Source organism: Danio aesculapii, chromosome 19 (assembly GCF_903798145.1).
Source record: "Danio aesculapii chromosome 19, fDanAes4.1, whole genome shotgun sequence".
Classification (NCBI taxonomy): domain Eukaryota; kingdom Metazoa; phylum Chordata; class Actinopteri; order Cypriniformes; family Danionidae; genus Danio; species Danio aesculapii.
Window position 1 is genome coordinate 18089699 of NC_079453.1, and position 24625 is coordinate 18114323.

Here is a 24625-nt window from a genome sequence, read left to right on the forward strand (position 1 = left end):
GAATTAAATTGGCAACCCTACAAAAACCAAAATCACAAGGAGGATTAAAAGCACCACATTGTTACTACTATTTTTTGGCAAATCAGCTTCAAAACATACACAAATGGATTAAACCCATCTCATCAGAATACACCTGGCAAGATATTGAACAATAAATCTGCAAAGACATTAACATTTCAGAATTACCTTTTCACAGTCAAACAATCAAGAACAATCATCACTGTTTTCAAAATGCCGACAACAGAAGTAACTCTGACAGCCTGGTGGAAATTCCATCAGGTCACAAATTCCCCACTCACCCCATCTAAATACACCCCATTCTGGAATAACCCTGATTTCGTAGCTAACAAGAAACCACTCAACTTCCGCACATGGGCAGATAAGGGAATCACACAACTTCAACATATCTTTAATAATAATAACCTGGCACAATTTTCGCATATAGCCCAGACATACAGCATTGGGAGTAATTGCTTCTTGGAATTTTTACAAATCAAATTGTCAATTAAATCAAAATTACTTAACCAATCAATCAATCTAGACCTTCCCCCTCAAATCTCAGAGTTTATTAATATATCTTACTACAAAAAAAATTGCTCTCCCAAATATACAAAATGATATCAAAATCAGACAATGCATTAGTTCTACCAACTGCTAAATAGGAAAAAGACTTATCCATTACTCCCAATGCTGCACTCTGGACTCAAATTTGCAAAAACCCATTTTCCATGACTAAAAATGCTAACTTACAACTTATACAGTATAAAGTACTTCACAGGTCACATTTAACTGGGCAGAAATTATTTAAAATGGGTTTCATATCAGAAATATGTTCACATTGCACACAAAACACCCCAGACACTTATCTTCACAACTTATGGCATTGCACTTCAATTAAAACATTTTGGGAAAAGGTTACTGACTCACTCTGCAACTTAATGGGATGTCACATCCCACTGTCTACTTCCCTTTGCATATTAGGTGACATATCCACAATAGATATAAATAATACAAATGATCAATTACTACTGGTGGCGCTAACTATTGCCAAGAAAACTATCCTCATGAACTGGAAATCAAGAAATACCATTCACATCTCATCCTGCAAAAATTTATTTACAGAATTCATCTCCATAGAAGATTCTCTTTGCCTGAAGCCATTCCCCAACAACACCTTAATCAGTACATAAACAAGAGGGGAGGGGGGAGAGGGGGTCAGGTAGAGGTAAAAAAAAAATGTCTTTAATATCAAATCTTATTAAAAATAAATAAATGAAAAGGAAAAAAACAAAACAAAGTATTTCATATTAATCTCAATTTCCCACATTATAATTTGTTATTTACATACTTATTTATTTCCCCTTTTGTTCTATTCATTCTCCTTTTCTGTTTCTATCAAATTTATTTTTTAATTTTTAATTTTTTATTTTTGTTTATTTAGTTTTTCCTCTCCTTTTTTTCCACACCCAAGTTCCATATAATTTCAAAAATAAAGCTTGAGGTGCGTGCAATGTTGGGCCTGGTTTCACCAGTTTTCCCCTGACCAGTCTAACAGTAGACTAAACAATAACAATTATTTGATTTAAAAAAAAAAAAAAAAAAAAAACCTGCTCCTTGCATATACTTACATATACTACACTCACAGGGTAAGTGTGGCGTGGGCATGGCAGCCTGTGCACTGCACTGGACTGATCCATGCCACACGTCATACTTTTTTAATGCATAACAAAGCAACTGACAAACAGTATACACTTCAATGCTGATTTTATATCTTCCACCACCTCAAATTATTGTGAAAGCTGTTGTTGTTTTATTGTTATTAGTATTATTATTATCATTATTATTATCGACGTTAGTATAATATAGTCATCACGAATATCGTTCCTCCTCTCGATCTTTCATTCTTTATTATTATTATTATTATTATTATTACTATTATTAATAATTAATCATTAATCATAGTATTACCTAAATTCTTCTTTTCAATATTATTCTTTACTTTGAGTTTTTACTATCCGTACATTATCATTATTATAGTAATGTTTTTTTCTTCTCTTAAAATTCTCATTGTTTTGTCTGCTGCAAATTGTTTCCACTTTCTTTTCTTCTTCTACTATTTCTTTAGAAACAATTCTTTAGAAACAATTCCCCCCTCACTATTATCATCAATATTATTACTTCTACTTTTGTTATCATTATTATTAGTACTGTCCTGACTTGTCCTGTTATCTCCTCATTACCATTATTACAAGTATTTCTACCATTGTCATTATTCAGGTTGCTGTAGTTGTAGTAGTAGTAGTAGTAGTAGTCGTTGAAGTTGTAGTTTGGGTTTTTGAAGTAGTAGTAGATGTCGTTATAGTGTTGTGGTATTAGAAGTAGTGGATGTGTAGTAGTAGTAGTAGTAGTAGTAGTAGTAGTAGTATAGTGTCAGTATAGTAATATCAGAAGTAGTAGATGTTGTTGATGTAGATGTTGTAGTAGCAATCATTCTTGTAGTTGTATCAGTAGTAGACTGTCATTGTTCCTTTTGTATGGACTCTGACCTGTTTACCAAGTTACCTTTACATGCACACACGCACACGCCGGTATTTGACTGTATTGTTGTTGTTTTTTGTTATTGTTTCATTTTCTTTGTATTTGTATTATCTCAAATTGTGTACCATTTGTATATTCTAAAAAAAAAAAAAAAAAAAAACTTAGGTGCTCATAAAAAGTGTCAACACTCCCTTATTGCACAGATCAGTACATCCGGATATAATAATTTACATAATTTTAGGTTATTGGATTTGGCTATGCTATTAAATGATGAACATTAAATTTACCTCATCATCTGTCTGTAAATAATTATTAGCAAACTCCAGCAGTTCCCTCAGTTTGGTAACTAGATTGTAGTATTTAAACGCTTCCTGTGTGGACACAAAAGACCAACATGTTAAAACAGTAGTGATAGAAACACAACATGAACAAACATTACATTTACATTTTATAATGAATGTCTTTTATAAGGTCACCTCAGAATGACTTGGACATTTTTCTATAAATGCATATAAACCACAACTTATCAATAGTGACACATCTGAGAATGATCAGACACACATTTATTTGTAATTTAACAAATATATTACAAAGCACCCCTTTCCTAAAAAAAATAGGTCAAGTGTTATAGTTGCCACCCCAATACTTCAACTCAGATTACGTTCTGGATATAAGGTTTAGGATGAGTTTGCCTCCAATCTCTTTAAAATAGGCCATAGAAAGACTAAGAAAGACATTCACTTCCTACAAAACATGACATATATCTATTAATTCATTCACAGACTAGTCGATGAGTTAACCTGCACATTCCCTGGATGGTATTTGTGTCACTATTGTGTTGTCTATTATCTTGTCTTGTTATTTAAGTTTACTTGCAATGCTCTTGTTAACTTATGTACATTGTCGTAGATCAGGGGTCCCCAAACTCCGTCCTGGAGGGCTGGTTTCCTGCAGAGTTTAGCTCTAACCCTAATCAAACACACATGTACAACCTAATCAGGGTCTTACTCCAACCCCAAATTGACTCTCTATGCATGAATGCTGCTGACGTGTTTCCATTAGAATCTCAGCGAGTGTGTTTATTTCTGTATAGCACGTTCTACAGCGAAGTGTAATGGTAGCAAAACCGAGATGTGTCAGGACATGGCAAAGATGGGAGGTTTACACTCAAGTAGATGAGGGTCCTGTGCCCGTGGATGCCCAGCATCTAAAACATGATTATTGTTCAGTTCCAAAACCCATAGCAGTTGGTAATGCAACAGATCAGGCTGACAATCTTGGATGCAGCTTTTGTGATGTTGTAAGGTTCTAAATGAGGTAAGATTTAAAAAAACATCAACAAACTAGATACAATTTAAACCACATGAAAGGAAGCAGCTGAAATAGTATTTTATAGTAAATAATATTGTGTTTTTGAACCATCCTATAGTAATTTGTATTGTACTGTATATATTGTAGTATTTACAACTTTATGTTAATGAATGCAACTGCATACTGTTGTATTAACCATCATAAACTGCAGTATCCTATATATGGTTTAAATATGATAAAATAAAAATAGAGCAATCTGTCTAAAACTGAACATGAACAGTCATTTATTAGACAAATACTCTACATATGTTAAAGGGCACATAGTTTACCTCTTTTTTTATGATTTAATATTAATATTATGACTGAGGCACCGGACGCGCCGCTCGAAGCCGCGACACGGCACACCAGACACTCTCTGTAGCGCGGCAGAGACATGAAGTGTCCCGAATCGTCGCGCCACGCATTTTTGAATTCTAAACATAGGTTTCTGCAGCAGTCCGCGGCACCCAGCCGTCGACTTGAGTGTACCCTGATAGAAACGATGTTTAGAATTCTAAAACGCATGCTAGTTAAGATCACAGGGAGCTTCTGGGATCGCGAGAAATGCAAACGGCTTAAGTATAAGGTAGACTCAATGAGAAGTACACATGTTTGCAAACCTACTTAAAGATACAACCAATAATTCCGATTAGAGCGATAATGTGGAGAATATTGCTCTTGTGTTGAGCCCAGTGAGCCTTGCATCTAAAAATAGAGCAAGGGTGTTCCTTTAACGATATCTCTTCGACTCATGCTGAAAATGGCAGACGTGAATCAACAAACTGAGGATATGATGAGGTGCCTGTCAATCAATATTGGTGGGCGGGGGGACCGCTCTCCTATGTAAAGTTGCGGTCGGTTTGAAAACCGCTCCAATTGGTCCACCGTTTTTTATGTTGTTAAATTGAAAAAAAAGCACTGGGTGTGCTTATATCACCCCAATATGACAGTCTATACACCATACATGTACATATGTCTGTCCAAACAGCTTGAAAAGTAGATTTTTTACCATAGGTGCCCTTTAAGCACAATTGTTTATATTGTCTGAGGTGAGCGATCACACAGAGACATAGTGAAACATCCAAAGGGCTGTTTATTTACAGTGCGGAGTTGTAGGAAGTGCAGGGTGTGAAGGGCGAAGTCCCAGTTTGTGCAGGTCCATTGTGGGGAGAAGAGTGCCTATCATAGGTAGCTGGAGAGGGGAACACCACGAGCCTTCTGTCTATATTAGGTTTGGGTCGATAGACAATGCCATCGTCCATCACCGATGGCGGATAGACATCACGATGCTGAGCCGGCATCACGATCCTCCACCCCGCCCCCCGTCGCAGCAGCAACCCACTCGCAAAAAATACACAAGGCCCCATTTACACAAATAGGTCTTAGTTTTAAAATGGCATTTTAGAAAGAAAACAATCTACGTCCACCCTTCACCTAGCATTTCTGAAAAGCCCTCCTTCCACACTATACCGCTGAAAACGCACATCACATGACCACACACACACACACACACACACATACATACATACATACACACACACAGTCATGCGCTGCATTGTACACTCGCATCTGAGCTTCAGCAGTCAGCAGAGCAGGTGCTTGGAGAACAAAACCCCAGAAAGCAGTGCACATCGAACAGTTTATCAAGGATGTACCACTGGATCGCATCTCACTATAGTTATTAAACGTGATATTTAATTAATATTGTCTCTATATAATGACTCTTTGGTTTTTTTAATCTGTCAGGTAACGTGTCACAGCGTCAGTACACTTTAATCTTTCGCTTACATGCTTGTATGTAGTAGTTTTAGCAAAAATCTTAAATACTGTTGGTTGGTTCCTGTTGGTTGTGCACCTTTTTTACCAACCAAGCTTGTCGATGCCATTATAACGGCACAGATCACTCTGCCTATTCATGCCAGAGATCCGCGGAAAAAAGTGATTGACAGGTGGTAATTTGTGTGTAACTTATATTTATTTATTTATAATTGGTTATGGGTAAAACAAAGACCATGCGAGTCAGGTAGTTCAAAGGGTAGCCTACAAATAATTAATTAATTATAAATTTATTAATTATTCATAAGCCACCAACGACAATGATGCCATCGTCCATTGCGATGTTTCACATTTGACATCGTACGATGCCAAATTGGTTAACATCGCCCAACCCTAGTCTATATCATGCTCTGTCTGCTTCTTCTGGTGTCATGACTAAAGCTGCAGTCACACTAGAAATTGTGCTTGCAAAATTATATCATCAACAAGATGATTAGACATTGAGAAAGCAAGCAATTGCTCCATATTTTAAATTTCATCAATCACATGATGCAATTTTGCAGGGCAGAGTTCACCAAGCTTGAATTTTAGAATGTAGAGACATGCGAAACTTGCACTGGTGAAAAGTGAAAAGGGGTGAAAGTGCAGTGTGACCATGGCTTTCTATTTCTCTCTCCTGATGAGCCTCAGCTGACCCTGATAAGCGTGCTGATTGAGGTAAGGGTGTCTTTTATGTTGCAATGATGAAACCACACTGGCAGGTCTGTCATCCTCCCCTCCCCCTTAAGCGTCAACCTGGTCCTCTGCCGATTCCTGTTGCTACAAAGGGGAGAACACAGGGGTGCAAGGGGGACAACAAAACAAATCTTGCCTCATCTGCACTATACCAGTGCAGTTGAAGAGGACCTAGATGATGGGTGGTGGCACTGGTGATTTGGGAGAAAGTAATGAGAAGACAGAAGGTGTGCTGACAGAAGGCACAGGTCTTACAGACCTGATGCACCTTTGTATCCAGTTCTGGCTGGTAGTATTTCTACCAGACGCATCAGGTGGTGTTGGCCACCCCTCAATGTTTATTCTTCCAGGCTGAATGCAGGGTTTCTGCAGATATCATAATGTCAAATTTAAGACTTTTTAAGACCTTTTTAAGACCATTAAGTATGAAATGAATGCTCCCGATGCTCTCTCTCACCTCCTGGGCCTCAGTCGTCTCCGCCAGCTCTATCACCTCCAGTAGATTCACCAAGCTGGTGGTGCTACGAAGCATTACCGGATGAGGTTGTCGAGAAGGCAGTGCCTGCAGCAGGCAATCAGTCACCACTCTTTTTGCGACCTGGATGGCAGATGGTCCATCATGAAGCAGCCAGGTGTAGGCATGATGCAGCAGGTCCACCACTTGCAAACTGGAAGTGCTCATCAAATGTCCACTGCTTGTACTCGCCGGAGCTGGTACTTGCAGGTGTTTGGCCCAAACGAGCCAGAATCTCCCCTTTAAACATAGCGTAATCCAGATGACATTGGGGCTGAAAGGAATGACAGGCCTGATAGGCCTCCCATGTCAGGAATGAGGAGGAGATCGGTGACCTGGATGGTGTTCAGCCGTACCATTTTTTGAAAAGATTTTAAGATTATTTACAATAATTATATATTGATGAGATTACAAGAATAATCCCAAATCCATTTGTTTCAAGTAGCAAAAAATGTCATGAATGGAATAGCCTTCATGGTAATATGAGGAAACTATTGTAAACAGCAAGTGTAATATATCTTCCTCTCCTGTGCCTTATTCATGCAGTAATCGCCATGCTGCACTGGAAGGAACCATGCGGGCTGAACTCAAATGTGGAAGTGATCGTGCCTCGAGTCTATTGGCCACAGCTAAACAAGCTAATCAAGCTCTTAATAGATATACTAGAAACTTCCCAGCAGGTGTGTTGAAACAAGTTGAAGCCTGAAGTTGAACTCTGCAGGACAGGGCAGTGACGGAGTTTGGACGCCCCTGATTTAGACACTCACAAATAAATCTACTATACAAATGAATCCAGACCCAAATAAAGAAACTTTGAAGGTTCAGAATGTTTGTAGGATTTAAATTGCAATTGTAATTCTGCTACATAAAGTAACAAATAACTGATTCATCTAAGCATTAGATTAATTAGAACTAGTTGATTAATTATTCTTATTTCTATATGAGCTAATGTTTGTGTATATTTGTCTACTTACTGGACGTGGTTTAAAATGCTCATCCTGCAGTCCCCACTTTTCTCTGTAGAATCTGTAGTAGGCCATGTTTTGCTGCATCACTTGATCATCTCCATCAAACAGCATATAGCTTGCTGCACACAATGCTGCATTGCGAGCATCATTTACTTAAAGGGCAAACAAACAAAATATATTAATTAAGTTATCATTTTAATTATATATTTAAATAATTTCATTATAATTAATATTTCAATGGGGGTGTTTTATGCTCTGTCATACACTTATCTTGTTTTCCAGTCTGATTGTGTTTGAACATTTGATTTACAATTGATCAAATAATAACTTTCACATACCAGATTAAAAAAAATACAAAAATTAATAAATAAAATAAATCACAAATTTATGGGCAAATTCAAATAATTCCTTTCACAAGAGTTAATAGCATATACACGTTCAAAAATAGATGTTAATACAAAGTTCTGTCATGAAACTCATGCATGCACAGGCTGATAGGAGCTGATCCATCGTCTTTAATCCAGTCTGCATTCCCCCAGTGACGGACGGGGAAACAGCAGATGCTTTAGTTATTTTTTAACTTAACAATAAATTATTTTGCCATCCTCCGTTCTGTGTTTACTGACCAGCTCTGACAGAATAATCTGGCCACATCTGATGGAGCCTACAGAGAAGTCCCCCATTCCACCATGGAGATGCAGGGCGTTATGCTCGGCTGGCATGAGGGGGAGCTGTCAGCTGCCAGGCACACCCTGGGGAGCTTATCTGCCCAGGTAATGGACCTCACCGCCCAACTGCGGGGCCTGGGACATGATTCCACCTCCCAACACTTCCCTGAGCCCAGGATCAACAACCTCCCACACTACTCAGGTGAGTCTACAGAGTATCTGGCATTTCTGACCCAATGTGAGGTATTTCCCCCCCCCAACCGTTCACCTATGTCAATGACCACACCAGAGTGTCATTTGTAATCTCTCTCCTTATTAGACGGGCGAAAGACTGGGGAGCTAATGCTGAATATTGCTATCACTTTCCAACTTTTAAACAGAAGATGGTCAAATGTCTTCAATCACTTTGTCCAGGGGTGCAAGGCATCACCCTCCTTGTCACTCAGCACCAGGGAAGAAGGTCTGCAGCTGATTATGCAATCGGGTTCTACACTTTGGCAGCCACATGTGAGTGGAACGACCCGATGCTCACCGCTCTCACCCCTTTCCTGGTGGGTCTCAACGCTGAGGTAAAAGACGAGCTCCTGGCCCATTATCTTTCTTCTCGCTTTGACCCATTGGTGGAGTTGGTGATTCGACTGCTGGCACCACTTCTGCAGTTTTGCGGGGGCCCCCTAATACCAACCCATATAATACCTGACTCTGATGCTGAAGGGTAATTTTTTAATTTTATGGATGAAACCTGGGAACTGAAACATAAGATCCCGTTGACCACCCCGCACCATATATGCTCTTAAATGGGCAGCCTCTCACCAGGATCTGATTTTAGTTGTTCCTGAGCCGCTTCTCTACCATCCCATCACTCATATGACTGCTGTATCGACCTCATTCCGGGGAGCACCCCTCCCCATGGTAAGCTCTATAATTATCGAACATCAATCGCTTGATAATTATATTGCCTACACAGGCACTACTGTCCTGTCAATCTCCCTAGCCGGTGCTGGATTTTTCTTCATTATGAAGGATGGGTCTTTACCAAGCGGCAACCTCCCGCTCTCCCTCAGGAAGCCAATACGGAAGTAACTCAAACTGCCATTCATCAAAATTCTGCTAGTCCTGGCTCCATAATAGAGCAAATTGCAATTGAGCCCACTGTTAGAATGACCAACTTTACAGCAGAAAAAAGGTGTTTACAGCCTGGTACAAAGAACGATTTTGGTTCATATAGCTAATATTACCCTTCATGACAACTGTGAAGGGGGTGAATTTTTTTATAACTCATCCGTTTCCTTTATTTTAGGTTATATTAAGTTTGCATAATTAAGGGCGTGGCCACTTGAGTGACAGCTAGGTCTCGCTGGTCGCCGTCACTTCACCTCAGCTGAATCTGGCAGATTAGCCACTGATCTCGGCATATTCATCCTATTTTTGTTTTGTTTTATGTGGCTTTACACAATCAGCTGCCTTTTGGACTTATTTCTTACAATTATCAGATGATATGGGATGCTGTGTGCATTTAATTGTGCTCACAAACCATTCACGTGGCCTCCGTTTCCCATGTGAGTAAAGTTATATACTTGTATACCATCTCTATAAATGTATTAGTTTTATTTAAGATCATTTATCATTAATATTTTTCTTTAGACCCGTAAAGCACTCCAGAATGTGACAGATTGATTAGCTGTAGGCTCTAGAACAGTCATTTGAAGCGCTATCATACAGTGTTATGCTGGAGTTCATCAATAGTCTTGCATTTACTAACACACACTATATCTGAAGTGTTTGGAAGTAATTCGCGTTTTCCTCCTGTAGAAAAACGTCATAAGAACAATGCGTAGTGGCTCAATGTATTACTACAGTGTTTTTGAAAGTCTAAACACTTTATTGATATAGTGTACAGCCAAGCACATGTGGTCAGAACACAAATGAGTCGCAGGTAATAAAGTATCAAGTGTTTCTCCCTAAGTAAAGTCTGTCTGCCATGTCTAAGCAAAGTGCCAGCAGGTGTCTGTAGCTCCGCTCACTCTCTGCCTCTTTGCCCTTGTTTTGTATACCGCCGTGGGTGCGATGATGCGCGAACAAAATAGCAACGGTTGGCCGCGCATACTTAAAGCTTCTTTTGCAGTGTTCAGAAACCTATGGGTGACGTCACGGATACTACGTCCATATATTTTACAGTCTATGGTCTTTAAACCCCTTCATCGATTATCAAGGGCTTTACTGCATTACTTTGAAGAACCACTATCCTTTACCACTCATGTTTTCCACTTTCGAGATCCTGCAGGGAGCTAAAGTTGTCACTGAACTAGATTTGTGTAATGCTTATCACTTGGTAAGGTAGGGTGACGAGTGAAAAACTGTTTAACACCGCACTCAGTCACTTTGAATATAGAGTCCTTCCCTTTGGACTGGTCAATGCTATTTTTGTCACTCCAGATCCGTTGCTTCAGTTCATCCTAGAAGTAGACGCATCTAGTGTGGCCTATGGAGCTATCCTCTCTCAACGAGCTACAGATGACCAAATTTATCCATGCGCCTTTTTCTCTCACCCGCTGAGCGCAACTACAATGTCAGTAATCACAAGCTTCTTGCTATCTGGCTAGCTATCGGCGAATGGCGTCATTGGTTAGAGGGGCCTACAATCTTATTTGTGGTTTGGACAGATCACAGAGCATCAGCTGGTGTACTTGGAACTTTTGCATGAAAGTGTTACATACTCTGTTTTATGCGAGCATTTTCAGAGCATTTTTTCAATGACAGCCATCTGACATCACAACAAGACAAACAACTAAAAGATAAGTCTTTTTATGAAAGCGATTATGCATCAGTTTCTTTGAATGATGTTAAATAAATCATTATCAATGCTTAGGCTCGGGGCCTAAAATCTGTATCCAATTATTATATGCAAATATGATCCGTTACTGTAGTAGTAGTAGTAAAAACTGCATGTTTTAGCTAAAAGATTATCATAGTCGTTAAAAAAAAAAAAAAAAAAAAGATTAATTGGCTGGTAATTTTTTTTTATTGCACTGGCCATTGGCATGTTTGCCAGAAAGTTAGTTTTAGTCACCTTATTGAATTGTCCGGTCATTTTCTCTCAAGGGTCTATTCATGTTGCTTTTTCATTTTGTGGGTGTCAACAGCATTCACGTTTACACAGTGAATTGAATTAGCTACCGACAGGGTTCATACTGTCATGAAAAACCTGGAAAAGTCATCATTTTGACATGGCATTTTCCAGGCCTGGAAAAGTTTTGTAAAAAACAAATTATCCCATAAAGTTTAGGCTTATATTTTCTATTTGCCAACATAATATTTTGCAACAAGGTTTAATGCTAAGCTGGTCAGCAAGATAGCCCAGGCTCACATTGTCTATTTCAGTGTTTCTAAACCATGTTCCTGAAGGACCACTAACACTGCATGTTTTGACCTTTATCTGTCAAACCCATTACAGGCTTTCTGTCTCTGCTAATGAGCTGATGAACTGAATTTAGGTGTGTTTGGTTAGGCAGACATGGAAAATGTGCAGAGCTGGTGGTCCTCCAGGTTTAGCTTACTAGTGAAAAGCCAGGATGCAAAGTAGTCAAGGTGCCATTTCATTCAACTTGTGTGGATAATGCATGTTGCCAAAGCTGCAGTCACACTGGACTTTTCTCTCTATAGACTTCCACTCATACGCACGAGAATGCATCAGACCGGAAAAGTTCAAGCTTGGTGAACTCTGACCTGCAAAATCGCATCAAAGTAGTTTGTCCATTTCATTCAACTTGTGTGGATAATGCATGTTGCTAAAGCTGCAGTCACACTGGACTTTTCTCTCCATAGACTTCCACTCATACACACGCGAATGCATCAGACCGGAAAAGTTCAAGCTTGGTGAACTCTGACCTGCCAAATCGCATCACTTGACTGCGTGAGACCAATCGAGGATCAAAACACGACCTCTCTGGACAGAAATTTAAAACCTGGATCAATCACTCGCTTTTTTAAATGTCTAATCATCTTGTTTAATCCCGCCCCTTTTCGCAGCACCGTACGACAGAATTTTGCAAGCTCAAACTCTAGTGTGACTGCAACTTAATGCAAATACGTGTTTAGACATAACAAATTTTCATTGGTTTACTTTGTCTTCGGGTCCTCTCATCCTGCACAGGACAAGCAGGTTAACTTAATAAACTAATAATGGGTTAACAAGAAGGGTGGGACTAGACAATAGACAGCATATGACACAAAGAAACAATACAAGCCATATGCTCACGTAAAAACAAGACTATAACAAGCAGCCAATGAGAACTGCGTGTTCACATGAAAGACAACACTAAAGCACGGGGACATGTAAACATGAACCAAGTGCTAAACACAACACCAACAGAATGGAAAACACGAGCACACGATAAATGAAAACACTAACTGTGCACTCACATGTGGCATGCATGTTTCTGATCCCAACGCCAACCTAAACCAACAAGAGCACTAAGAACAAAAACACTATGCCGCGAACAAAACAACAAACACACAGCTGCCATTCTTGTTCATAGTTTAGTCACATCTCGTTTAGACTACTGTATTTCCCCTCTGTTTGGCCTCCCTAAAAAAACTCTTCATAAATTACAACTGGTACAAAAAGCTGCAGCCCGTATGATCACAAAAACTCCCTGTCGGTCACATCACACCCATTCTACAACAGCTTCACTGGCTTCCCATCTTCTTCAGAATTAATTATAAAATACTTCTCACTTTTAAAGCCATCCACAATCTTGCTCCTCCATACCTTGCTAATCTTGTTCATATCGCCACACCTTCTCGAACACTCAGATCGTCTTCTTCCATTCACCTCACTGTTCCCTCTCTCTGCCTTGTCACCATGGGGAGCAGATCCATCAGCCACTCTGCTCCTCAGCTTTGGAATTCACTTCCTCCTGATCTCTGTAATTTAGCCTCTCTTTCACAATTTAAATCCAAACTCAAAACAGATCTGTTTAGAACATCTTATTCTCTTTAACCTGACTGCATTTTTAAAGTTTGTATTGTTTTGTTTTTCCTATTGATATTATTTTTATTGTGTTTTTATATGAACTAATTGTTCTAGCTGTACGGTGACCTTGAGTGTCATGAAAGGTGTCTTTAGATAAAATGCATTATTATTATTATTATTATCACACCAGGACGAGAGCGCGCATCCTGAGCACACCTGGCCCGAGAGCAGCCAAGACTTGCTTATAGAATGACAAAAAACAGACAATGACGAGATATACGAGTGCTCGACCAGAGAAAACTCGAGCCGAGCACAAAATATTAGACAAGACAGGACTAATGTCCAGACTTCACCAGAAGTGACAGAATCAGACTGCATGTCTGTGAATATACTGGCAGTAGCAAGTCTTGGTACTTGCTCTGCCAAAATAATCAAAGCAGCAGCAGCATAACAGAGCCAAGCCACCACTACCAAGTAAATCAACATTTCTACATGCATATCTATTACCATACTAGTTGTCATGACAGAACCTGCTACATTTTGTCATCAATGTTACACTTTCAAAATCATCACAATGGAAATAGAGGACTAGTTCAATGGGATATAATAGTGCTCATCAATTTTAATAAACATGACTTGATGACATCTTAAACATAGGTGGTGTCTTCTTGCTGACACTATTCTTTGCAATCGTAGCCACCAGACAAGATGATAATAAACTTCATATAGTATACTTGCATATTTAATATAACATGCTTTTAAAATTTTTCCATTCTGGGAGGAGTAACAGTAGCTGTGTCCAAGTTTATTTGTGTGTTACTTACATTTGAAATAAGCAAACTGCATGTAGTGGAACATTGTGGCTACAAATTTCTCCACAAAGTAACCACCAACATTGGGCATCAAATTCTCCTCACATTTTACTTTACACTGCAATACTTCAAAATACAGCTCTAGGGGAAAAAAGAGACAGATAGTGAGGCCATTAAATTTAAACAAATGTTTTTACTGCAAAAACCAGTGTTAGTTAGGCCATTTAGTTAGTAAGATAGCCATTTGATCTGAAATTGTGAATGTGTCATTATATTACTGACCTGCTAAGGCTGGGTAAAAGTCTTTGAACTCCTGAACATCATATGACCCTTCACAGGACAACAAACACATCTGGTATTTAGTGAAATACTCAGCAGCTGTCAGTTCCATATCACGTGCACTGCTGCTAAAATCCCCAGAATTATATAGCTTCACAGCCTTCAGGAATAAAGCCTGAGTAGAGGAAATTATTATTATAAAAGCTATATTTAGTAATGTAAATGTGCTTCAAATCACTGACATTAGATACATAGAATAAGAGAGATTAAATACCTCATAGGGCTTTTCTTCATGGTCTATGAGGTACTCTTCCAGATCGAAAAGGCTTTTATAATAGTTCACACTTCTAGATAGAAGGGGGTCCCCAGGGTTTCGCTGCAGATATGTGTGTGCTGCAGAAACGGCTCTTTCCAACTCATTCATCTATACGCACATAGCATAAAATGCTTTAGTGTCTAGATTAAGCACATAGTCTCTACTGTGGATACTGTAACTATATATATAAAGCCATTCTTAGATTCAAATACATCTTGTGACTTACAAATACATCTGAGGCACTGGTGGTGTAAGCACCCTCACAGCATGTCAAATTGAAAAAATGAGAAACTAATCATGAGGGTAATTTAATGTTCACCAATCAATTATTTTTATAGGTTAAGAATATGTATTTATTTACATATTAAAACAGGTGTATGTAATATAGTGTGAAAAAGTATCACACAATGGTCCCACCATATGACAGCATCACACCAACTGACAAATATAAACATGTCAATTGTAAACTTATTAATAAATAATAAACTCTAATAAACTTGTAATAAACTCTAATAAACTTAAATTGTAAAATGTGTAAAAATAGTTGGGTTTTATTATGTTAATCATGTCACACCAAATGACACAAAACACTGACCACTAATAAGCATATTAGATACAGAGCTGTTTAACTAAACAACTCCCCTCTTGACCTTCCAAATGACTTCAGAGATGATACTTGAACTTTCTGGCTGAGTGTGGACCTCTATATCGTAATGATGTTAACATTTTTGCCAACAGTGCTGGAAGGGCATCTGCTGTGTAAAATATATACTGGATAAGTTGGCGGTTCATTCCGCTGCGGTCTGTAGCTACATCGTCTAAAGCTATGGTATGCTGTAGTGATATCTTGTCAGGGGAGCAATAAAGGTTTATCTTTTTAACAAGTACCCATTTTTATTATCTACAGTTGAAGTTAGTATTACTAGACCCCCCCCCCCCTGTTTAACGGAGAGAAGTTTTTAACACATTTCAAAACATAAAAGTTTTAATAACTCATATCTAATAACTGATTTCTTTTATTTTTGCCATGATGACAGTAAACAATATTTTACTACATATTTTTCAAGACACTTCTATACAGCTTTAAGTGACATTTAAAGGCTTAACAAGGTTAATAAGATTAACTAGGCAGGATAGGGTAATTAGGCAAGTTATTGTATAACAATGGACTATCATTTAGCTTAAACGGGCTCATAATATTGACTTAAAAATGTTAAAAAAAAAAATAGAAACTGCTTTTATTCTAGCTGAAATAAAACAAATAAGACTTTCTCCAGAAGAAATTTTTTTATCAGACATACTGTGAAATTTCCTTGCTCTGTTAAACATCATTTGGCAAATATGTATAAAAAAAAAAGGTGGCTATTAATTCTGACTTCAACTGTATATAACATCACTAGCAGTTAAAAACGCATGTCATCCACTCATAAAACTCTGAATTGAGAAATAAAAAAAAAAATGTGGTGAATGGTGGAAGGCAGAAAGTATATCTAGATCTGTATATACATCATTATTGGAGGTGACTGGAGGTCTTAGATTATAATACTCTTAATGACACATTTAAAATTAAATGGTTGATTGAATTTATGTACAATAGAGAGAGTAATTTTAATGTATTTCCTAATTATATATATATATATTTAATACTCTTGGAGGCAAATACGTTTTGTCGATTTTATTTCTGTTAACAAAATTCCAGTAACATTTTTTTATGGCCACTTTTCAAAGACAATGGCTACTAGCATGGAAATTGGTATATAAATAGTTTTTTTTTCATCCCACAATTATTTTATATTTACCGAAGAATATTTTGGAAGGACTTGTAATTGTTTATTAACAAAAAATAGATTGTAGGTTAGAAATTTCTTTATTTTAAAAATTGTTGTAGCCGGCAGCTAGCTCTCTGCAATTCTCACATAGTCACCCACTGAAGCTAAGCACAGCTGCGCCCGGTCAGTACTTGGATGGAAGACCACATGGGAAAGCTGGTTTGTTGCCAGAAGTGGTGTCAGTGAGGCCAGCAGGAGGTGCACAACCTGAGGTCTGCGTGGGTACTTATGCCCCAGTATAGTGACGGGAACTCTATACTGCTCAGTGAGCGCTGTCTTTTGGATAAGAATTTTATTGACTCTCTGTAGTCAATAAAAATCCCAGGATGTTCTTCGAATAGGAGTAGGGGTTTAACCCCGGCATCCTGTCTAAATTTGCCCACTGGCCTCTGTCCATCATAGCCTCCATATCATAATTGGCTTCATCGCTCTGTCTCCTCTCCAACAATTAACTGGTGTGCGGTCTGGCTCACTATGGCTGCCGTCGCGTCATCCAGGTGGATGCTGCACACTGGTGGTGGATAAGGAGATTCCCCCCATTGTGTAAAGCGCTTTGAGTGTCCAGAAAAGCGCTATATAAATGAAAGGAATTAATTATTATTATTGTTTTATTCTGATAATGAAAACTTGAATAGTAAAAGACAATGTATTTTTAATTTATGCAATTAGGGAAGCACCATATATGGGAAAAAATTAGCTCAATGTAAACCAAACTTTTTTCCATTTTATGCTTTCAAATTATATGTAAATCTTTTAAAACAATCACAAAACAAAAGGCACTGAAAGCATGTAATACTCTGAAAACAAAGATGTGTTTTTTTACATTTTTTCCTATCAGCTAAAGTTAAACTATATACCTCTTGTTCTTGTGGCATTGAATTAACAATGTGAAAATAACGTCCTCCACCCATCATAATTTTCACAGCTTGGACATTATATTTATAGAACGTGGTCTGCGTATACGTGGCATTTGTGGGCATGCGCTTACTGCACCAATAAAAAGTAGCCTACCAAAAAAAAAAAATGCTTTGGGGGCTAGATCACTCTTTGACTCACTCATTAGCCCCAACGCAATTCCAAAAAACTTAAGAATTCTTACCTGGTAGTAGACAAATTGAAGATACCGGTAGGGTATCCTCTTTTCAAATGCAGCCAAAGTTTCTCGTTTGGGATACGATTTGGAAAACACGGGAAAATTTGTTTTGCACATTTTAAGGCACGCGGCTCGCAATATGATGTGTTCCATTATCCTGAACGCAGTGCCCGTGCTGTTGTTTTCATGTTGCCTACACACAGTGCTACAGTTACTACTGCAATAAGCTTCGCTGTCTCTCAGCAGGCGATGGAGTCGCAGGCTTAGTTCCAGATAATTAAGACTTTGCTTCCATTCCTGAGTAGCATACATCTCTAGAGCATGTCCGTACGCAGACTCCAGTGGCATGAGGTCGTTCATGGGAAAGCTTTTAAAGCTGTATTTCTCATACTGAGCCTGCACAATAGAGGAAGAATATGCGATACTGAAAAATACGAAAAAACACGTTTTTGTATGTTTTGTATGGACCATGTTCCTCTTATTATGCACAGATCCCTGCGAACAGTATGTCTATTATGGAGCAGACAACGTCAGACTGCACGTAGGAAATCTGTGGCGCGCCTCTGGTGTTTATGGTGTTGGAAAACTTTGCCTGTCCCACAAAGTCTGATCTGAACCGAGGGATGTCTGGGTCTAAAAGCCCGCCCACTTTCAGTTTTCTTTCCTAAATGATACTCTGAGAATAATGCTTTAAGAAATTTTTTTGAATGTTTTTAAATCGTTTTTAATTTCTTGTGCATCCTATTGTTACACATAGGCAGATATGTCCTTTTATATCACGGCCTGTTTTATATATATATATATATATATATATATATATATATATATATATATATATATATATATATATATATATATATATATATATATATATATAAAGAACTCAAAAGTGCATTCTTTCATTTTAATCACAAATATATTATTTGCAATGATTGTAGTGGATTGAACGGAGACTTACATTGCAATGACGGAATACTTCTTGTATTTTTTAAAACATTTACCAAAACGTGGCAATGATATCAGATGGAGTTTAGGACCGCGCGGTTGGTTTGGCTGTTCTTTGATTTTTAAACCAAAGCATAGGCTACGTGTTCATCTTACGTCTTGTTCAAAACCTCCGTGTTATGGCACTTACTCCAACCCTCACTGTTCTCCTCTCTCTCATATATGCTGTGTGTTGTCAGTTAGAAGATGTGATTATTGAAAGATACTTTATACCCGCATTCTGTCCCAGAGAGGTTCAGGTCGGAGACTATGTTCGGTACGAGTATAACGGAACATTTAAGGACGGGCGGAAGTTCGATTCTAGGTGAGTGAATTAATGACATTTTAGAGAACATCTGAACGAGTCATCAAGCCTTTTTAGCCAAACATATTGATGGCGTTTTGGAGACGATAAAAACTGCATATCAACATCTGGGCAACGTCAGAATCTAATTAAGTGATTGGTGTTTGAATAAGCTTTATCAAAACTCAACCACAGAAGTCAGCATGTGGAGAACCAGGAACCCCACTTAAAAATAAATTGAAGAATCAAATTCTTAATTTGATAGAAATGTATAGACATAAATCACATTTTTACAAGTAAATAGACATATTTAAATATATCTATTTAATTAGTGTTTTTAAATGTTATTTTACAAAACAACAAAATTCAGTAAAACAATGCATTTATTTTTTTAAATGTTTAAAAACAGAAAGTATAACTCTTTATTAATTTATGTTTTAAAACATCAATAAATCAAATAATAAAAAGTACAAAATAACATATTAATAGAAAATTTTAAACTTGTTTATTTCCCAATAATAACGTAATTGAAAAAAAACAACAATCAAAACAAATTCTTACAAAACTGTTGGTGTACATTTATATGTACAGCTATAGATTTAAAAGTTTATTTAATTCATTTTTTAAAAAAGCTGATTAATCAAACAATAAAATGTTTTTTAATAAATTATTTTAAATGGACATTTTAAATTGCTTTTTAAAGGGGAGTTTTCCCTCCCTCTATTTGCCAATTGCTTTTTTTTTCTTTTTGAGTAAAAAAATGCCATTGGTCAGTATACAAGTGGGAGCAACCAATCACATTTCGCCTCAAATACTTTCTCACAGGTAAATATAATGCCCACATTATTAGTGGACATTGAGGAAAAACTATAGGTTATTACAACATCAAAGCAGCTGTGTATGTTTTAAAATTGGTAATTGCTTCAAGCAATGCAAGTGTACAGGGAATATGAATTTGTAGGAAGAATTTGTAGGAAGAGAATATATATATATATATATATATATATATATATATATATATATATATATATATATATATATATATATATATATATATATGTATATGTATATATATATATATATATATATATATGTATATGTATATATGTATATGTATATATATATATATATATATATATATATATATATATATATATATATATATATATATATATGTATATGTATATATATGTATATATATGTATATATATGTATATGTATATATATGTATATATATGTATATGTATATATATGTATATGTATATATATGTATATGTATATATATGTATATGTATATATATGTATATGTATATATATGTATATGTATATATATGTATATATATATATATGTATATATATATATATATATATATATATATATATATATATATATATATATATATATATATATGTCACCTTTTATATATATCGGTCAGTACAATTTTTTTATTATTCAAAATAAGCTTATGCTTATTTAATCAAAAATACAGTAAAAATGTTATATTGCACTATAAAATAACTGTTTAAAGGTAGTTTACAATTTAATTGAATAATTTATTCCAGTGATTTTAATGATGAATTTTCAGCTTCATTACTCCAGTCTTCAGGGTCACATGATCCTTCAGAAATCACTCTAATATTAATTATTAATGTTATTATTAGTATTAATATTATTAATGGTAATAGTAATAAAAACACACTTGAAACTAAATACACTTGAAACTAAAAAAATGTTTTTTACATTTAATAAATATGGAATCAGAAAAGACTCGATGTACACATGCATAGCCAAATTCACGTGCGTAAAATATTTATTTATATTCACAAAAACAATTCACGTGCCCAAAATAAAAATACATGTTCATAAAATATGTTTCACAAATGCAAAACACCATTTGCAAATGTATGAGTGTACAAAAAGTTTTGAATGTTTAAAATTTGCGAGTTCATCCTGAATGAGTGTGCAAATCCTCTTTCACGTACGACTCCACCTGGATGTGTGTGTGTGTGTGTTTTGGCAGCAGCAGCAGGCGACTCGTACCTTTCAGCCAATCAGATGAGAGCTGAATTCGAAGCCCACTTTGCGCTCCCTTTGCGCAGAGAAACGGAGAAAGAGATGCGCAGGCTTGAAGCAAGAACTATTAAATTCCCTGACTATCACTGACTAAAAACTTAATTGACATTATATTTAATGTACGTAAACAGGCTGTTGTTGTGCTTTAGTAGCCTAATATGTAAAATAGATATTATCATTAAGTAATAAATATATAAATATAATTTTCTAAGTATACTTATAATGAGTTTATTTTTTAATTATTAAGCTAGAAACTAAAAAAATAGACAATGAAAATGTGAAAACATAAACTAAGTGTTTATTTGCTTATCACGGGCTGTAGTAAACTTATTTGCAATTAAATTAAAGGGAACCACTCCAGTATAATGGTGATCCACACCATGGTCCCTTAGCCCTTCCCAATTCTCTTTAGCTTGAAGGCGTAGGGCTAAGGGGAAGGGCTCGATAGCCCTTTGAATGAAGATTATTCAGGACAACACTCGAAACCAAGGTGTAAGAAAATTTTCCAGCATACACCAGCCACACAGCAGGATAGTTGCACCCGGAAGTAAGGAGGTCCACAAATAAGTATTTTTTGTCATTATTATGAATTTTTACAACAAACAAGCACGTTTTAATATATTCATAACCGCATTTGTGTTTTACCGTCATGTAAATAATAAAAACGATCTATAATCCATAATCATATCTCCTCTACAGCAGTCCCACAACACTCTGTCAGTCGATGACACTCAAATACCCTGTCAGAAAAGTCTAGTGGCTGGGAATGAGCTTTTTACAGTGTCTGCTATAATGTTAATGTTGTTTTTTGTGTGTTTACATAGATGAATATGGCTACTGTGTAAATGCACAGTATAGTTACGATCTTATTGCCACATTAGATCGTTATGATAACATAATATATGCCTTCAGTGATTTCCTGAAGATAAATACCAAAAAATAACACAACTGGAATAATTACAGCAGTTAGATCGTCTGATCTCATATGAAGCAAGAGATCGCGATGACATATGATGATGTGTGCAGGTGCTGTAGTTCTGTCCCAATTCTTAGGGGTAAATTTTGAAACCCTTCCCCTTCACACTCTGTTTTAAGGGCCAAGGGGAAAGGGAAGGGGTAGGAGTACAAAAATAGAATTGGGATTGGGCCTATAAGTTATCTCTCTGTCAGACTCCTGCTAATTACATTACTTACTTAACATATTACTTTTCCAGTGTTGCATATGCGATTGGCAAGCATCTGCTTGAGGGTATTTGCATGGCGCAATCTAACTGGCTTACACCTGTTTGACGATTTAAAAAGTTCACTCAAAGTTCACGTTAATCGTGAGTGGAAGTGAGTGAGTGGCAGAGTGAAAAGAGAGGCGGAGTTTGCCAGAGTGTGGTAAAGGTAGCATGCCGCTATTACACTAGTTTTCTGAACGCACAAGAGTATATGCGCCACAATAAATAAATAAATTGGGGAAAGAAAAACATATAGCTGATCAGAGTAAGATAGGCTATTCTATAAAAGACAACTTATAGGCTAGGGGTCTTTTTGCTTATGATCACCCTTATGTTTCCCTTTTAAATGTAAGGGTGTTGCATAAAATAATAAAGTAGTTTTAATTTAATAAGTGATATTTCTTTGCTGCATGCACCTTAATGTTTCAGTGACGCATAATAATCTTTATACCATAATAAAAATACAGCAGCCAGTAACAATTGTCGAAATTTTTTTGTCAAGTTTAAAAGGTATGTTTGTGCATGCGTGCGTGCGTGTGAGAGAGAGAGACCAGGCGAAGGCAACTCTTGATGCTGCAAGCTGCTGGGTTTCTTTCTTTCTTTATTTTGGAGATAATACAAAGTATGAATACAACAGAAACACATAAAACTTTACAAATTACGTGTCCACTTTTGTAGGCTCAACGCAACAGTGTCATATCTAGATAAAATATCCTAAGCTATATTAAAATCATTTAAAAAAATTCGGATGTAATAAAATCACATTAAATAATGTTTAATTGCGGTTTTGTCCTTTAATTATGCCACTCCCCATCACTTTAGCTTTCTCCAGTTTCCTTAGTTAATCCACAGTCAACTACAGTCACACTGGGCTTTTCCTCCCATAGACTTTCGCTCATACGCACGCGAATGCCTCAGACCGGAAACGCAGGGGTCATGCGTCAAGTTCCGCATGTTGCTGCTGTGCAAAGTTCAAGCTTGGTGAACTCTGACCTGCGAAATCGCATCACTTGACAGTGTGAGACCAATTGAGGATCAAAACAGGACCTCTCTGGGCAGAAATTTAAAACATGGAGCAATCGCTCGCTTTTTTAATGTCTAATAATCTTATTTAATCCGACCCTTTTCGCAGCGCCGTACGACAGAATTTCGCACACACAAACTGCAGTGTGACCGCAGCTTCACACTGTGCTTTTCTCCCCATAGACTTCAATTCATACACAAGTGAATGTGGCAGACCGGAAACGCAAGCTCGTGCATCAAGTTTCGATGATCTCTCAGTACAGAAATTTGAAATATGAAGCAATTGCTAGTTTTTTAATGTCCAATCATTGTGTTTAATATCCCGCCTCTTTTTGCAGCACTGTACGACAGAATTTTGCATGCTTAAAGTCTAGTGTGTCTGCCGCTTTACCATTGTTAAGCTGCGGTCACACTGGGCTTTGTGTGTGCGAAATTCTGTCGTAGGGCACTGCGAAAAGGGGCGGGATTAAACAAGATGATTAGACATTTAAAAAAAGCCAGTGATTGCTCCATATTTAAAATTTCTGTCCAGAGAGGTCATGTTTTGATCCTCGATTGGTCTCATGCAGTCAAGTGATGCCAATTTCGCTGGTCAGAGTTCACCAAGCTTGAACTTTGCACCGCAGCAAACTGCGAAGCATGACCCTGCGTTTCCTGTGGTTTTGAAGTGTGTAAATAAACCCGCATGTGAAGGAATGAGCAGAAGCACCACCACCACATTTACATGGACATCAGTAATTGAATTATTTGCCTTAATCTAATTAAGACAATAATAAGATTAAGGTGTTTACATGAGTTGCTTTTTGAATGTTCCTTTCATGATCCCGTTTTACATGTTATAGCACATGATTCGATTAATGTCATTGTGTCACCGCGCTATCCGCATTTCCTCTAGAGTTTTATGTAATTTCGGGTGTTTCAATATTAATTTGTTGACTTTAACTGCAGTTTGGCACATTCACATTTATTCGGGCATGTCCCCCTATACAAAGGAGATAGGCCTATTGGATGCAACTATGATCTGCTGGAAGAATGTTGTTATAAAGAGCCCATATTATGGGTTTTTGAAAATGCCCTTCCATGTAGTGTGTAACACAGCTATAAGTGAAGTGAAATATCCAGCCAAGGCTTAAATCTGTAAGTGTACAGTGTTTAAAACTATTG

At 37.0% G+C, this 24625-nt stretch overlaps 2 protein-coding genes across 4 annotated transcripts in view; one reads left to right on the forward strand and one right to left on the reverse strand.

Annotated features, from left to right (window-relative positions):
- p3h4 (prolyl 3-hydroxylase family member 4 (inactive)) overlaps nt 1–18405 on the reverse strand; it is a 72941-nt gene extending 54536 nt beyond the window's left edge. The window contains exons 1-6 of the mRNA XM_056480540.1: nt 17860–18405; nt 14890–15039; nt 14619–14790; nt 14349–14477; nt 7888–8033; nt 2826–2909 (exon numbers count right to left, since the gene is read on the reverse strand). Of these exons, the coding sequence (XP_056336515.1) occupies nt 2826–2909; nt 7888–8033; nt 14349–14477; nt 14619–14790; nt 14890–15039; nt 17860–18324 (1146 nt within the window). The 5' untranslated portion in view covers nt 18325–18405. The remainder of the gene's footprint in view (nt 1–2825; nt 2910–7887; nt 8034–14348; nt 14478–14618; nt 14791–14889; nt 15040–17859) is intronic.
- A 526-nt stretch (nt 18406–18931) lies between these two features.
- The window catches only part of fkbp10a (FKBP prolyl isomerase 10a), a 71405-nt gene continuing 65711 nt past the window's right edge, over nt 18932–24625 (forward strand). For all 3 annotated transcript variants that reach the window (XR_008839517.1, XM_056480538.1, XM_056480539.1), the window contains exon 1: nt 18932–19162. Coding sequence is in view for 2 of the 3 variants with exons in the window: in XM_056480538.1 (XP_056336513.1) it covers nt 18978–19162 (185 nt within the window). In the remaining variant the exon portion in view is untranslated. The remainder of the gene's footprint in view (nt 19163–24625) is intronic.